The sequence below is a fragment of the Acanthaster planci genome, linkage group LG19 (genome assembly GCF_054643075.1).
Source record: "Acanthaster planci isolate LZ-2023a linkage group LG19, COTS_SCS, whole genome shotgun sequence".
Classification (NCBI taxonomy): domain Eukaryota; kingdom Metazoa; phylum Echinodermata; class Asteroidea; order Valvatida; family Acanthasteridae; genus Acanthaster; species Acanthaster planci.
The window spans coordinates 10,838,845-10,855,409 of record NC_141795.1 but is presented as its reverse complement, the minus strand read 5'-3'; the positions used below and the strand labels follow the sequence as shown (position 1 = coordinate 10,855,409).

At 39.6% G+C, this 16,565-nt stretch overlaps 1 protein-coding gene across 1 annotated transcript in view; it reads right to left on the bottom strand.

Moving 5' to 3' along the window:
- Positions 1 to 8,400: 8,400 nt before the first annotated feature.
- Positions 8,401 to 16,565, bottom strand: part of LOC110982054 (follistatin-related protein 5-like) — a 103,598-nt gene continuing 95,433 nt past the window's right edge. Inside the window, 5 exon segments of the mRNA XM_087129983.1 lie at positions 8,401 to 12,120; positions 12,295 to 12,566; positions 13,715 to 13,843; positions 14,330 to 14,485; positions 15,151 to 15,268. Coding sequence (XP_086986109.1) covers positions 11,176 to 12,120; positions 12,295 to 12,566; positions 13,715 to 13,843; positions 14,330 to 14,485; positions 15,151 to 15,268 — 1,620 coding nt within the window. The 3' untranslated portion in view covers positions 8,401 to 11,175.

Here is a 16,565-nt window from a genome sequence, read left to right as displayed (position 1 = left end):
ATTATCGTGGAAATGAAGCAGGATTGTGAGTTCTACGTTTGCTCCATTCTGAGCTAGTTGTGTCATGGGAACGCTATGTGAATCTCAACGAGAAAAATCCAAACATCCCAAAATTTTCCAATTGACCCAATGCTGCTGTTAATTGTAAGAGCATGTAATTCTCTATCTATTGTACAAGTTTGGAGACCATATTTTGACGGGTTATTGAATCATCTTGGAAATGATGCATCTCTTGGAGTAATACGTTTGCTGTTTCCTGAGCAAGTTGTGTCATTGGGAACGCTATGTGTATCTCAGCCAGAAAAATAAAAAAATCCAAAAAATGTCCTAATTAGCCAGTGCTGCTGCGATCTTCAAGAAAAGGTGGTTCTCTATTTACTGTAAAAGCTTGGATACCACATTCTTACTGGTAATGGAGTTATTGTGGAAATGATGCATTTGTGTAAGTGATATGTTTGGTGTGTTCGGAGCAAGTTCTGTCATTTGGAGCGCTACGTGTATCTCCGGAAAAAAATCCAAAAATCCACAAATTTTCCAAATCAGCCAACGCTGCTGTTCTTTACAAGGAAATGTGGTTCTCTATCCACTGTACAGGTTTGGAGACCATATTTTCACGGGTTATTGAATTATCGTCAAAACGAAGCAGGATTGTGAGTTCCATGCTAGCTGTTTTCCGAGCTAGCAAGTTGTGTCATTGTGAACGCTATCTGTATCTCAGCGAGAAAAATCCCCAAATCCACAAATTTTCCAAATGAGTCAATAATGCTGTCATCTGCAAGAAAAGGTGTTTCTCTATCAACTGTAAAAGCTTGGATACCACATTTTTACTGGTAATGGAATTATTGTGGAAATGATGCATTTGTGTAAGTGATACGTTTGGTATGTTCTGAGCAAGTTTTTTCCTCTGGAGCGCTATGTGTATCTCCGGCAAAAAATCCAAAAATCCACAAATTTTCAAAATTAACCAACGCTGCTGTTCTTTACAAGGAAATGTGGTTCTCTATCCACTAAACAGGTTTGGAGACCATATTTTCACGGGTTATGGAATTATTGTCAAAATGAAGGAGGATTCTGAGTTCTACGCTAGCTGTTTTCCCAGCAAGTTGTGTCATTGTGAACATTATGTGTATCTCAACGAGAAAAATCCAAACATCCAAAAATTTTCCAAAGGAGCCAATGCTGCTGTCATCTGCAAGAGAAGGTGGTTCTCTATCAACTGTAGAAGCTTGGATACCACATTTTTACTGGTAATGGAATTATTGTGGAAATGATGAATTTATGTAAGTGATACGTTTGGTATGTTCTCAGCAAGTTCTTACATCTGGAGCGCTATGTGTATCTCCGGTTAAAAAAATCCAAACATCCACAAATTTTCCAAATGACCCAATGCTGCTGTCAATTGTAAGAGCATGTGTTTCTCTATCTATTGTACAAGTTTGGAGACCATATTTTGACGGGTTATGGAATCATCTTGAAAATGATGCATCTCTTGGAGTGATACGTTTGCTGTTTCCTGAGCTGGTTGTGTCATTGGGAACGCTATGTGTATCTCAGCGGGAAAAATCCAAAAATTTTCCAAATTTTCCAAATGAGCCAATACTGCTGTCATCTGCAAGAACAGGTGTTTCGCTATCCACTGTAGAAGCTTGGATACCACATTTCTTACTGGTAATGGAATTATTGTGGAAATGATGCTTTTTTGTAAGTGATACATTTGGTGTGTTCTGAGCAAGTTCTGTCATCTGGAGCGCTAGGTGTATCTCCACAAAAAATTCCAAAACTCCACAAACTTTCCAAATCAGCCAATGCTGCTGTTCTCTACAAGGGAATGTGGTTCTCTATCCACTCTACAGGTTTGGAGACCATATTTTCACGGGTTATCGAATTATCGTGGAAATGAAGCAGGATTGTGAGTTCTACGTTTGCTCCATTCTGAGCTAGTTGTGCTATGGGAACGCTATGTGAATCTCAACGAGAAAAATCCAAACATCCCAAAATTTTCCAATTGACCCAATGCTGCTGTTAATTGTAAGAGCATGTAATTCTCTATCTATTGTACAAGTTTGGAGACCATATTTTCACGGGTTATTGAATCATCTTGAAAATGATGCATCTCTTGGAGTGATACGTTTGCTGTTTCCTGAGCAAGTTGTATCATTGGGAACGCTATGTGTATCTCAGCGGGAAAAATCCAAAAATCCAAAAATTTTCCAAATGAGCCAATACTGCTGTCATCTGCAAGAACAGGTGTTTCTCTATCCACTGTAGAAGCTTGGATACCACATTTCTTACTGGTAATGGAATTATTGTGGAAATGATGCTTTTTTGTAAGTGATACATTTGGTCTGTTCTGAGCAAGTTCTGTCATTTGGAGCGCTATGTGCATCTCAGGTCAAAAATCCACAAATTTTCCAAATCAGCCAATGCTGCTGTTCTCTACAAGAGAATGTGGTTCTCTATCCACTAAACAGGTTTGGAGACCATATTTTCACGGGTTATGGAATTATCGTCGAAATAAAACAGGATTATGAGTTCTATCGCTAGCTGTTTTCTGAGCTAGCAGGTTGTGTCATTGGCAACGCTATCTGTATCTCAGCGGAAAAAATTAAAAAATCCAAAAATCTTCCTAATTAGCCAGTGCTTCTGTCATCTTCAAGAAAAGGTGGTTTTCTATTTACTGTGAAAGCTTGGATACCACATTCTTACTGGTAATGGAGTTATTGTGGAAATGATGCATTTGTGTAAGTGATACGTTTGGTGTGTTCTGAGCAAGTTCTGTCATCTGGAGCGCTAGGTGTATCTCCACAAAAAATTCCAAAACTCCACAAATTTTCCAAATCACCCAATGCTGCTGTTCTTTACAAGGGAATGTGGTTCTTTATCCACTCTACAGGTTTGGAGACCATATTTTCACGGGTTATCGAATTATCGTGGAAATGAAGCAGGATTGTGAGTTCTACGTTTGCTCCATTCTGAGCTAGTTGTGTCATGGGAACGCTATGTGAATCTCAACGAGAAAAATCCAAACATCCCAAAATTTTCCAATTGACCCAATGCTGCTGTTAATTGTAAGAGCATGTAATTCTCTATCTATTGTACAAGTTTGGAGACCATATTTTGACGGGTTATTGAATCATCTTGGAAATGATGCATCTCTTGGAGTAATACGTTTGCTGTTTCCTGAGCAAGTTGTGTCATTGGGAACGCTATGTGTATCTCAGCCAGAAAAATCCAAACATCCAAAAATTTTCCAAATCACCCAATGCTGCTGTCAATTGTAAGAGCATGTGTTTCTCTATCCACTGTAGAAGCTTGGATACCACATTTCTTACTGGTAATGGAATTATTGTGGAAATGATGCTTTTTTGTAAGTGATACATTTGGTCTGTTCTGAGCAAGTTCTGTCATTTGGAGCGCTATGTGCATCTCAGGTCAAAAATCCACAAATTTTCCAAATCAGCCAATGCTGCTGTTCTCTACAAGAGAATGTGGTTCTCTATCCACTCTACAGGTTTGGAGACCATATTTTCACGGGTTATCGAATTATCATCGAAATAAAGCAGGATTGTGAGTTCTACCGCTAGCTGTTTTCCGAGCTAGCAAGTTGTGTCATTTTGAACACTATCTGTATCTCAGCGGAAAAAATTAAAAAATCCAAAAATTTTCCTAATTAGCCAATGCTGCTGTCATCTGCAAGAAAAGATGATTTTCTATCCACTGTAGAAGCTTGGATACCACATTCTTACTGGTTATGGAGTTATTCTGGAAATGATGCATTTGTGTAAGTTATACGTTTGGTATGTTTCTCAGCAAGTTCTGTCATCTCGAGCGATATGTGTATCTCCGGAAAAAAATCCAAAAATCCAAAAATTTTCCAAATCAGCCAACGCTGCTGATTGGAAATGATGCATCTCTTGGAGTGATACGTTTGCTGTTTCCTGAGCTGGTTGTGTCATTGGGAACGCTATCTGTATCTCAGCGGGAAAAATCCAAAAATCTTCCTAATTAGCCAGTGCTTCTGTCATCTGCAAGAACAGGTGTTTCGCTATCCACTGTAGAAGCTTGGAAACGACATTTTACTGGTAATGGAATTATTGTGGAAATGATGCATTTGTGTAAGTGATACGTTTGGTGTGTTCTGAGCAACTTCTGTCATTTTTGCGCTATGTGCATCTCAGGTAAAAAAAACCCACAAATTTTCCAAACCAGCCAATGCTGCTGTTCTTTACAAGAGAATGTGGTTCTCTATATACTGAACAAGTTTGGAGACCATATTTTCACGGGTTATCGAATTATCGTCGAAATAAAGCAGGATTGTGAGTTCTACCGCTAGCTGTTTTCCGAGCTAGCAAGTTGTGTCATTGTCAACGCTATGTGTATCTCAGCGAGAAAAATAAAAAAAATCCAAAAATTTTCCTAATTAGCCAATGCTGCTGTCATCTGCAAGAAAAGGCGGTTCTTTATCCACTGTAAAAGCTTGGATACCACATTCTTACTGGTAATGGAGTTATTGTGGAAATGATGAATTTGTGTAAGTGATACGTTTGGTGTGTTCTGAGCAAGTTCTGTCATTTGGAGCGGTATATGTATCTCAGGTAAAAAAATCCAAAAATCCACAACTTTTCCAAATCAGCCAACGCTGCTGTTCTTTACAAGAAAATGTGGTTCTCTATCCACTAAAAAGGTTTGGAGACCATATTTTCACGGGTTATGGAATTATCGTCGAAATGAAGCAGGATTGTCAGTTCTACGCTAGCTGTTTTCCGAGCTAGCAAGTTGTGTCATTGGGAACGCTATGTGTATCTCAACGAGAAAAATAAAAAAAAATTCCAAATGAGCCAATGCTGCTGTCATCTGTAAGAGCATGTAATTCTCTATCTATTGTACAAGTTTGGAGACCAGATTTTGACGGGTTATGGAATTATTCTGGAAATAAAGCAGAAGTGTGAGTTCTGTTGCCCGAGCGAGCAAGTTGTATCATTTGGAACGCTCTGTGTATCGGTACTGTACGCTGAAAGCAGGAAAGTGTTTTTTTCTGGAGATAAGACGTATATATCTCAGCTCGGAAAATCAGGAATCTATCCAAATGAAACAATCGTGGTGACAACTGAAAGAAAATATCTTTCTCTCTCAACTGCAACAAGATTTCTTACCATATTTTAACGGGATAGAGAATTACCTTGAAAAGAAGGCAGGAGTTTGAATTTGTTAAGCATAGCATTTTTTTATTTCCCACATTTTCGGTACTGTACGCTGAACGTCCGGTCATTGGGTACGCCAGATATATATCTGAACTCAGAAAATCCAAAAATTGTCCAAATCAGCCAATCGTGGTGTAAACTGAAACAGAACGTGTTTATCTATCTATTGTAAAAGTTTCAAGACCATATTTTGACGGAATAGAGAATTATCGAAGAAAGCAGGCACGTGTTTGAGTTGGTCACCCTTGTTATTTTCTCATTTCCCACATTGTCCGTCTACGCAGCACTTTGTATCATTGGGTACGCTCTATTCATCTCAGTGAATAAAGTAAACAAATTGTCAAAGTGAGCCATCGCGGTGGTATCTGAAAGAGAATATGTGTCTCTTTCTATTAGAAGAAGTTTCATGGGAATATTTTGACAAGTTAGGACCTCTTCATTGATGGAAGGGAAGAGTTTGAGTCAGTCACATTTTTTTATTACGAGATTTCCCTCTTAGCCGTGCGTTAAGCTATATGTTTTTTCTAGAGATAAGACGTATATATATCTCAACTCGGAAAATCAGGAATCTATCCGAATGAAACAATCGTGGGGACATCTGATAGACAATATGAGCCAATCGCTCTTGTTAAGCGAAAGAGAACGCGTTCTCTTTCTACTGTAATGGTTTCAAGGAAATCTTTTGACGGGATAGTGGGTTATCCTGGAGAGAATCCCTACGTTTCAGGTGGCCACGCATAGTACTTTCTCATTTCCCACATTGTCAGTACTGTACGCTGCTCGTCCGGTCATTGGGTACGCCTAACATATCTCAACTAAGAAAATCCAAAGTTGTCCAAATCAGCCGATCGTGATGGCAACTGTAAGAGAATCTCTTTCTCTCTGCACTGGTACAAGTTTCAAGACCATATCTGAACGGGTTAGAGCATTATCGTAGAAATAATCCCGGAGTCTGAGTTGGTCACGCACAGCATTTTCTCCTTTCAAACATCGTCATTAATGTAAGCTTGACGTCCGGTCATTGTGTACGTCCTGCATATCTCAATTAAGAAAATGCAAAATTGTGCAAATGAGCCAATCGCTGTTGTCAAGCGAAAGAGAACGCGTTCTCTATCTACTGTAAAGGTTTCAAGGCCATATTTTGACGGGATAGAGGATTATCGCGGAAAGAATCCTGGAGTTGGTATCGGTCACGCACAGTCTCATTTCCAACATCATTGGTTTCGTAAGCTGAACGTTGGGTCCTTGGGTACGATGTAAATAACTCAGGTTAGAAAATCCAAAAAATGTCCAAAGGCACTAATCGTGGTGACATTTGAAAGAAAATCTCTTTTTCTCTATAATGGGGGAAGTTTCAAGACCATATTTGGACGGTTTAAAGGATTATAGTGGAAAGAATCCAAGAGCTTGAGTTGGTCACGCGTAGTATTTTCTCACTTCTCACCACGTCCGTAATGTACGCTGCACGTAGGGTCATTCGGTACGCCCTATACATCTCAATTAAGAAAATCCACAAATTGTCCAAATGAACTAATCGTGGTAACATCTGAAAGAGAACCTCTTTCTCCCTGCACTGGTACAAGTTTCAAGACCATGTTTTGACGGGTTAGAACATTATCGTGGAAAGAATCCCTGCGTTTAAGTTGGTCATGCATAGTATTTTCTCATTTCCCACCTTTCGGTACTGTACGCTGCACGTCCGGTCATTGGGTACGCCCTACATATCTCAACTAAGAAAATGCAAAAAATGTCCAAATGAGCCACTGGGACACTTCCTACCCGGAAAAAATGTCACCTGCTGAGGCTATAAATGAGGAATGATTCCACCAAACACTGCTTTGAGTAATCAGTTGAAGTTTTTCTTGGAAAAGTAGTTTTGACCTCAGCGATGTTTCCTCTAGTCTTTTTCGCGTCGTATTTTCAGAGCGGAGTTGCCTACGAGTATAAATGCGGTATCACTGGAAAGCTCATGCATTTCTCTTTATTCTCGTATGTATATCTCAAAAGTCATAAATGGGATTATGAATTTACAAATAACGAATTTTACGAATAAACATGTTTTTATTCCAGGGTTTGTCATAATGTGATTTATTTCTGCATGGGGACTGTAGTGGAGCCTGGGGAGAGTGGAAATAATGAGAAAGAATTAAACAAGTGTAGACCGGAACCATATTTACCTAAACAATGCTTGCTAATCAGAGGGTTTTGCCTGAAGCTTTTATTTCCATGTTTTGTTTTCTTCCTCAATTCTATTTCTACCACGCAACAATTGCAAAAAGACTTAGTTTTGGTATGCCATTCTCCATATCTCAACAAGCTTGATAGTATGCAATTTTCTCTTGGGTTACGAGTTGTCCCTGGTACGAATTGTCCCGGGTACGAGATGTCCAACATTCCAAGCTTACTCGGGTGGGACTCGAACCCACGACCCCCTCTTAGAAATAGACATCTTGAAAATAGTTCGCAGTACCCGCTGCTTCACCTGACTCGGACCGGCCAGTCGACCCCAGCAAGCTCGGTGGTCGAGTGGTTGAGACGTCTACACTGGTAAGTAGGGGGTTGTGGGTTCGAGTTCAACCCGAGTAAGCTTGTGAATTTTTTTCGCAAGCTCTCGAACAAGCATTGAGCATACAATGTTTATCAAATATATACGTTGGGTAAGAGCAAAACCCGTTATTTAAATTAGCATTTCTCTGAAGTAAGTGCTGTATCATCAAAATATGTCATTTTCCCAGTGTTGGAGGGGTTCGTCGACCCATCAAGTTAGTCCGTGGACCAAAGGAAATTGGTGGTTCTCATTCCATCAGTCTAGTTGACAGTCTTTCAACACTATTTTCTTCAAGGAATTGTCACAATAAATCACCAAAACACCAAACACAAACAAAACAAAAGTCAATTACGGTCATGTAAGAGATGACCTTGAATTTGCAGTGCAAAACCTATCCAGTGGCCAGCCAGATAGTGCGAAAAAAATAGATGAGAAACGTAACACGAAACTACTGGAATCCTTGGGGAGAGCTGATTGGATAGTCTCATTTCGAACTTGGCAAGTTTTTCAGAGGCCTAAATTTGACTGGGCTGTTACACAGACATACCGTAGAGTAGAGCTGAATGGAGAAACACAAAAAGCATGGAAGAGTGAGGCGTGGACAAAAAGAACAGTGGGAGAACAAACCACAAAGAATTAAGGACAAAATGATTAACGACGAATGGACTCGATAGCGTTTATTATATCTTTCAACTACTGTGCAGCTGTGCATTGCAGTACATTACACGATTTGCAAATAGTGCGTGGTACATGGGTAAATACGGAACAGGTGCACGCCTTCTTACTTTGTGTCACACACTAGCAATTCTAATTACACAATCACACACCTATGAAATCAGACTGCAATCACTGTGCACTCACCAAACCCTTCTCTGTGTATATGTTCAACATTAAAAGTAGATGCCAACTTACAATACAGACACTTTCAAGGTAAAAAAGATGTTTAAAAGGAATCAGGTTAACACATTTTTGACACCTGTTTCTTGAAACAGATAAACCCAAAAGCCCATAGACAATGGAGTATTGACGGGAAAAGAATTATCAAGGAATAAAAGTTGATTTCTGTCTGGATTCGTACAAAGACGTCCAAAAATCCTAAAGGATATCACTTATCAGCAATGACAGGGAGTTTTGAAATCTTGCCTTGAAGTTTGCCTGGAAATGTGTCAGTACGAATGTGCACATTTGGGTGTACATGTACATACACGTGAATGTGTACCTTTTTAGATCCCATATACGTACATGTACATTGTGACTGTACATGTACACACATTGTAAATACGTACACATTCACATTGTCATGTAAAGTTGCATGGATATATGTTGGACACCATGTCACTTGCATAATATAATACTTAATAAGTGTTCTTTGAAACCACTGCTAAAGGCCTACGCGCAGGCCCATATTTTCGACGTTTGATCCACCATAAACAGAAAAGCTATGCTAATTTTTCCTGTTCATTTCATAAAATGGTATGGTATTTACCATCTGTTGCAATCATATTTGTTTCATGGAAAGCAACGTGCTGTTTGAATTCCTCTTTAAGAAAATAAATCGATACAAATTTAGTATCACTTACAACTCATTGCATTTAACTACCGTGAGAAAACAGGGAAACATATCTCTCTAAAAGAGTGGGTGAAAGAATAAGGCTTTAGAGTGCCTTCTCTTAAAAGCCTCATAACTTCATGCTTTTTCATAACTTTAAGTTACTGAGTGCAAATTAACAAGCAAAAAAAACTTCCTCTGAAAAATGACTCGAGTTAGAATGTATTCTATTTGCTTTTCGCCTTAGCTGTTGCGATGTGATTGTGGTGGTGTCACAAATTCCTCACTTCTGTTTATGCACCAAAATATATAAAATACCTTAAAATAGACTTAAAATACAAATCAAATGACATATGATATTCTTAACATAGTCCAAAATCTAAATTGGAAATTATAAAAATATCAGGTTGAGACTTAACGCACATTATTGGTAAAAAATAAACGAAGATATAATACAAGCGGCACACGTAAAGTTTTAAATGTTTGTCATGCATCCACTTTAAAAGTCAACTGCATGTATGGCGGCCGTGGAGGGACCCCGCAAATCGTCAATACTGCTGTCAATATCTGTGACCAAGTTCAGGATTTGCTTTCCAATCGCGAATGTTGTTGTCAATGTTTATGACCAAAATTCACGACTCCTATCTGCGGTCGCAAACATTATCACTATTTTTTTTTCAACAAGCTAGACGGAAATGAAGTATTCACAAGCACATGCAATGTTCTACATTTTTGGGTTGATCTCAAGTTTTTATTTGTGTGGGTAGTTTTAGCAAAATGCAACTTCATTTGTGACTGAAGTGCGAGTCGTGAATGTTGGTCACAAATATTGATGATTGGCGATATACCATATAGCCACCACATGTAGGTGTATTGTAGGTGCGCAAAGACAGTGAGTGAAACCATCAAATTCGACACAATTTCTCAATCTTGAAGTACCACATTAGCATAGAATCATGCATACTGGAAAAGTAGTTACAATTCTTTAACCTGCCTGCACTGTTTGCTGCTCCTGTTGATCTACAACATCCAATATCAAAGCTAACATTTTACAGCTTCAATGAATAATTTACTACTAGCCACTTTTCCTGAACTATTTAATTGTATCAAGTCTACAAGGTAACAGAACATTACAAGAATCTTAGATGTATACAAGACACCTTTAAAAGACACCAATCACCAACTTTGCACAACATACAAACACTTAGCAGATGCTTTATATCCTGAGCTGCAATATCCCCAAAGTCATACATCTTTATACCATTTCATTCAGTCAAATAAGCTTTTTGAATCTCTGGTGTTGGACATTCACAATAATGCAGATGAAAAATGCATTCATGATTTCTTAACCTGAAAATCGACGAATCTGAAATAGCTTCCTTTATTGACATTACCACATGCAAATGACATTTTGAAGACTTCCTGCTTTGACGTAGAATTTACTTCTGTTAACTTTACAGACAGAAGTTAAAATCAAACCCCAACCAAAACATACCCAGAATCTGGTTATATGCCTAAATAGTATATTAGTTTCTGATAGTATTTATAAAGCTCTGTGGGTAATGACACAATATTGTTTTAAAAAGCTGGTTTAAAACGCTGTATATTGATGATGATAATTTTTAATTATGATTATGGTCTGAAATTTTAGTTACTGCACAGGAAAATAAATATTATGTGAAGTAGACGATGAAGAGTGGGAATGATATTGCAATGGAAACAATATTTTAGCGATGCGATAAGTACTGAAATCTTTTATTACATCAGACTGGATAAAGAGTCTGCACACAAAGTTGTATTACTTTTATTACGCTGTTTTATTGTGACTAGGGGCGCGGGTTAAGGTATTTGCATGAATATGACTAAATGGATGGTGATTAGTAACAGTCTCCGACCCACACGATCACATTACTTTGTGAAACGTCTACATTGCAATGAACAGATTTCTTCTTGCCATCAATTAACACCACATGGTCGGCGCTGGGCGTGGCCAAATGAGACCCAAATACGCCACTGCTGACGATGTGCCTGTTGTGCTCATTCCAGGGCCAACTATCTGGGTTGATTGGATCAAACACACCTGGGATCATCTTGACCTTGCTGGTTTGAAGATCGACAAAAAGGACATCGGGACGGTCACTTGATGTGACCATGATGTCGTAGGCATGGGTACTTGCTTTGGTAGGGAAAAAGCCGACGTCACTAACACCCAGATTGGTACTGACCTCAAACAAGGATTTCACCTTTCCTGACAGGGTTACTTTCTGGACATATATCAAACCATGCTGGTTATCGGCACTTATAATGTACCGTCCATCTGGAGATATGTAGGGTGTTCCTTGTATACCCTCATTAGTATGAAGCACGGTATCGGTTAGGTAGTCAAGGAACAGCTGTCTGGATGGTTGAGACTCACCTCCGTCGGCACAACTCACGATGACATAACCGCCTATGGACAGAAAGGCCACCGAGTCGGGATAACACTGGTGCTGGCTCAAGACGATGGTGGAGGACAAAGTGGTTGTCTCCAGGTTAATTTTGGTGATCGCCATCTGTTGACTGTGAACAACGTACCCAAATTTGTAATTTCCCTGATTGGGGATCTGAACCTGAGGAATGTAGAGCCCTTTCACAACGTCAAAGTGGTGCCCAATCGGGGTAGTATGGATCGGGGTATGCATCTCCCGGTGACTGACGTACTTGATCACTTGTACTGATCGCTGGCCTCCATTGGGATCGGTAGATTGCCAGCAGACGACCCACACAGTGTCGAGGTGGGGAATGTAATGAAGAGAGAAAGGAACTCGGTCGGTTTGAATAACCTGTAATCAAAGATAGACTATCGTAATTGGCTTCAAGACACGTGAGTAAAATTTAAATAATGGGATGAAAAAACAATTTATGAATCATGAAATCTGAGCACCATTCCGTGGACAACTATAGTCACCAACTGAACTGTCAGATTCTTCATAGCAAGATGTTAAAAGATTCCATACCTCGATAATCAACTGTGTACGTATGTCGACAACAATTATTCGGTTGTTGTTGGGCTGTGTGACATACAGGAACTGGTTCAGCACATTGATTGCCTGGCCCCAGGAGCAGGCTATCTCACCGGTTGGGGACGGTGGGCACAGCAGGCCGTGGGGCTTAGGGAGGACATGCTTGGGTGGGATGTTGAGTCGGAACCCACAGGAGTCTGGCTCCAAGATGCGGATTCCATGTGAGTGGAACAGGTAGAAGACATGTACGGGCCCGAAGTCAAGAGCTGCAGCAAACGAAACACTAAAATTTATCCATATGTTGGCTTTATGGGTTTTCTTGGCCATTTTGGGAAAGTAGTCATTTGGTTTAAAAAATCAAGCATTCTTTTTTGTATGCATTCCAACAAATTCCTCCAAGTTAATGCAATTTCACAACAAGGCATCCCTTTTCATTGTGTATGAATTATATTTCACAATTTTTTTGCAGCCAACTACCTTAAATTCTGCAAAAATGATGTATTTGAAGAATTCACGAAAACTATTTTATGTATAAGACAAGAAGAACTTAGATTCAATAGCTCTCAAAACTTGTCATCCTAAATTTACAATTAACTGTGTCATATTTCTTTTACACTTCCTAGGAGTTAACCAGATCCAGGGCTGCAAGAGTGCACTACCAAACTACCTCTTATGTTGAAAGAAATCATCTTATGAATTTAACTGGGATTCTGCAAATACACGTATCTGCAAATATTGCTGCAAATAGGTCCAGTGCTAGGTCAACTTTACCTGCTCTTCAGCAAATTCGAGAATGTGCAATTGTGGACTAGTGTGCATTTGATCAGAGTTAGTCAAACTATGGTTAACTATGTTCTTGAAACACTCCATTAAACCTGTTCTGCAGCCTGCAGTAAACAGTGGGGCATGAAGGATCATCCTGCAAAAATCCTTCATGTCCCACACCAAAATTAGATTCAACACAACAGGGTTGCCCAAAAGAATCGACCATAAACCTCTTAAGTTTTCACAACACACTCTTGAATCTCAAGTAATCAAGGATTATTTTACCCTGAAGATAATGGAAGACTGCCAATAAGTAAAAAAAAAAAAAAAATTGGCTTATTCAATCACCTTCTTCGTACCAAAGGCTCTGCTCAGAACCTTCATCCCCACCCACACTCATTATTTTCCCAAATCAAACACAAATTTCTTTATTCGCAGGAAAGAATACTTGATGGGGTAAAACCTACTATATAAGCATGATGTTGGACGTGATCAGTTGATTATTGTCCATAATCATTTACGCAGCCCTCACTTGAACGCGTTTTCTTTCAAATTCACGTTTGAAAGGTTCCCCTTTAAGAAAAATTGACGTAATTTTAACGTAATTTTTAATACCTTTTAGCAATCAACTGATAGGATGACTTGTTACCTTTGGTATTTTCTTGAATAAAGACAGACGAGACAGCCTGCACAGTACCCACTGGGTTGCTAGCTCTGCACAGGTACTTGCCAGTATCTGGGTAGTCAAGGCTTTCAACGTGAACGGTGGTGTTACCATCTGAAAGCAGAGCAGAGAGCAAAGCATTTTATTTGTAATTAGTACAATTTTAAATAAGTTTGCTTTTGAGATATTTTGCCTTGTACTTCATCATTTGGGCATTCAAATTTCTGACACACTCTTGCTTACACCAAAAGTCTAAACATGTTCCAGCTAAAGCTCACCTTCAACTATTTCAAAGATGGATTTGCGCCAGGGAGATGTAAATCAATGTTGAATTTTTTGCCCTGTCTGACACTGACGTATTCTTAAACACTGCATACTCAGTGTATGCCCTGAAGGCTTGTGAAAAAACCACAAACGTATTTGGGTGGGACATGAACCTATGACCACCTGCTTACAAGTGCAGATGTCTTAACTACTCGACCTACAAGCTTGGCGGTGTCGGCTTTTTCACAAGCTTTTGGGGGCATACATTGAGTATACAGTGTTTACAAAATACACATTGGACAGGGCCCCCCCCAAAAAAATCCAAAATTCACTCACCTTCAATTGTAAGTCCAGGTCTTTCGGTTATCGTCACTCCTCTCTGGCTCCAGCACTTATCTGGTTCAGGGACACCCTGGGCGTAGCACTGCACCTTGGCCGTCTTACCCAGGGACTGTAGCCTGAAGTTGGGACAGGTGTGCACCGAAGGTGGAACTTAAAGAATGGGAAGAAAACATGTTGGTTTACTATCAATTGAGTTATCTTCAGAGAACACACAAACTTGTTTTGATTATGGGATGGAGTATACCAGGCAAGATATGGGATGGAGGGGTACCCCCCCTTACCTGTCCAATCCTATACACACTCTAGATTCTTGTTACCTAACACATCCTCCCTAGAAGTCTGTAAAGAATTCCAGAGATTCTGATCAAACAATGACCAACACAAAGGCGGGGGGGGTTCTCTCCGTCCCATATCTTGCTTCAAATGGGATGGGGTGTTTAACCAGATGGGATGTGTTAATTCATCATCTTATCAGAATATCTATCCATCTACCTTCAACATCAACAATCCACAATAAATCACTTTCAAGACACTGACACTCTTCCATCATGACAAGTTTTTTCTTCTGTGTGATTTACAAAATCTTTCCAGTTAACAAGCTTGATGCAATGTGAATGACATTCGAGGTAAACTAGAACATTTACATTTAAGTATAAGCTACATTCTTCACTTCATGCCTTTTATTAACAATGGCATTGAAATAAACATTTCGAATGTAGAGCCTTTTTAGACTGATTGAATTACATGTATACTGAAATTAGATCAAATAAATCAACTCAGATTAATGAAATTACGGTTTCCAAGTGATGTCATACCTTGGACTTCCACAGTGTAGGTCTGCTGCACCGACTTGTATCCCTCTACGTAGCACGTATAGGTCCCCATGTGCATCAAGGTGAGTTTGGTGAAGTACAAGGTCCCGTCGTCATATGTCTGAGTGCATAACAAAACATACTTTTGTACCAGTTACAATTAATCCAAAGTGGAAATTTCCACTCTTTTAAAGATTACTTTATATACGTTTCATTGAATGACATAATTCTTTGTTAAAGGCAGGCGATTATCAGAAACTGTTAAGAATTTTATTTTTAGCTCAGCTGCAAGTGTCGCAGGTAACTTAATAAAATTACAAAAGTTATTAGATGTGGCAATGTCGCTAAGAACTTTTTTAACTATCTTGATCTTATCTTCCTTTTTCTTCAGTTCTTCTGTATTTGGTACGGACCTGTTTCGACTGAGTTCTGCCCTAAATTCATTAATATCTTTATGACTTCCCATGGTCCGGCCAATTTCACAACATGTTACGCATTTGGCGTAACTCAACTTATGCCATGCATATTTATTGTGTGTAAGTTGTGCCCAACAAAGCAAAACGAACGATTTGACTAGCTTGTCATTGTTCAGTTAAGCCTCACCATTGCTGAACTTACGGTTTGTATGAGAAACGTAAAGGTAAAGGTACAACTTGGAAATGAAAAACTTATTTGGTGTGAAAAACCTATGAGAGTTTCTGTCTGTTCCAATGAAAGAAGAACTGTTCCACAACTGTGTTTGATGATTGTTGTTATATTGGAAATGAACAGCCATCGTAAAAGCCGTTTTTGTCGTCGTCCGAGAAATCCAAGAAACGTGGCGCAGTTATGCAACATTTCGTGAAATGGACTATTAGGGTATTGTGTCGCCACAAAATAAATTCATGGCGCAAAGCCTATGCAGACAGGAGCACTATTGGGTGACTCACAGTCATATCAACTTTTGTCTGGTACTGGTAATGCCACTTGGGCAATCTTAGCATCTTAAGACACTCCCTGTGTGCAGTCTTTTAGCACCCAGCAACCTCCGGTCCATCTACGCCCCTCTACTGGCCGTCTGGGGCGTAAGCGAGTCTACCAAACAGGTGGCATGGGCATCTTGCTTTGGGTTACATCCGGTCTGGCAACGCCACACTGCAGGGTTCCGCGAGTGGTCATGGCACTGGTTGGTTGTCCCTGCCACTGTGCTGCTCACCTACAGGCTTCCTTAAGATCTTCTACCAGAAACCCGGATCTTCTACCAGCTGGTTTCCACCCTGGCTTTCAGTTGGGGACATATCATAACCCACCCACACTTGGAGAGTGTAGCTGTTGGGCCAGCTCAGATGGAGGTTCTAGGTGACAATGCACCATAGTATGGAAGCTGTTCTAGAGGCAAAAAAAATGTCTTTTCTCCTCAAGCTAACTCGTACGTACGA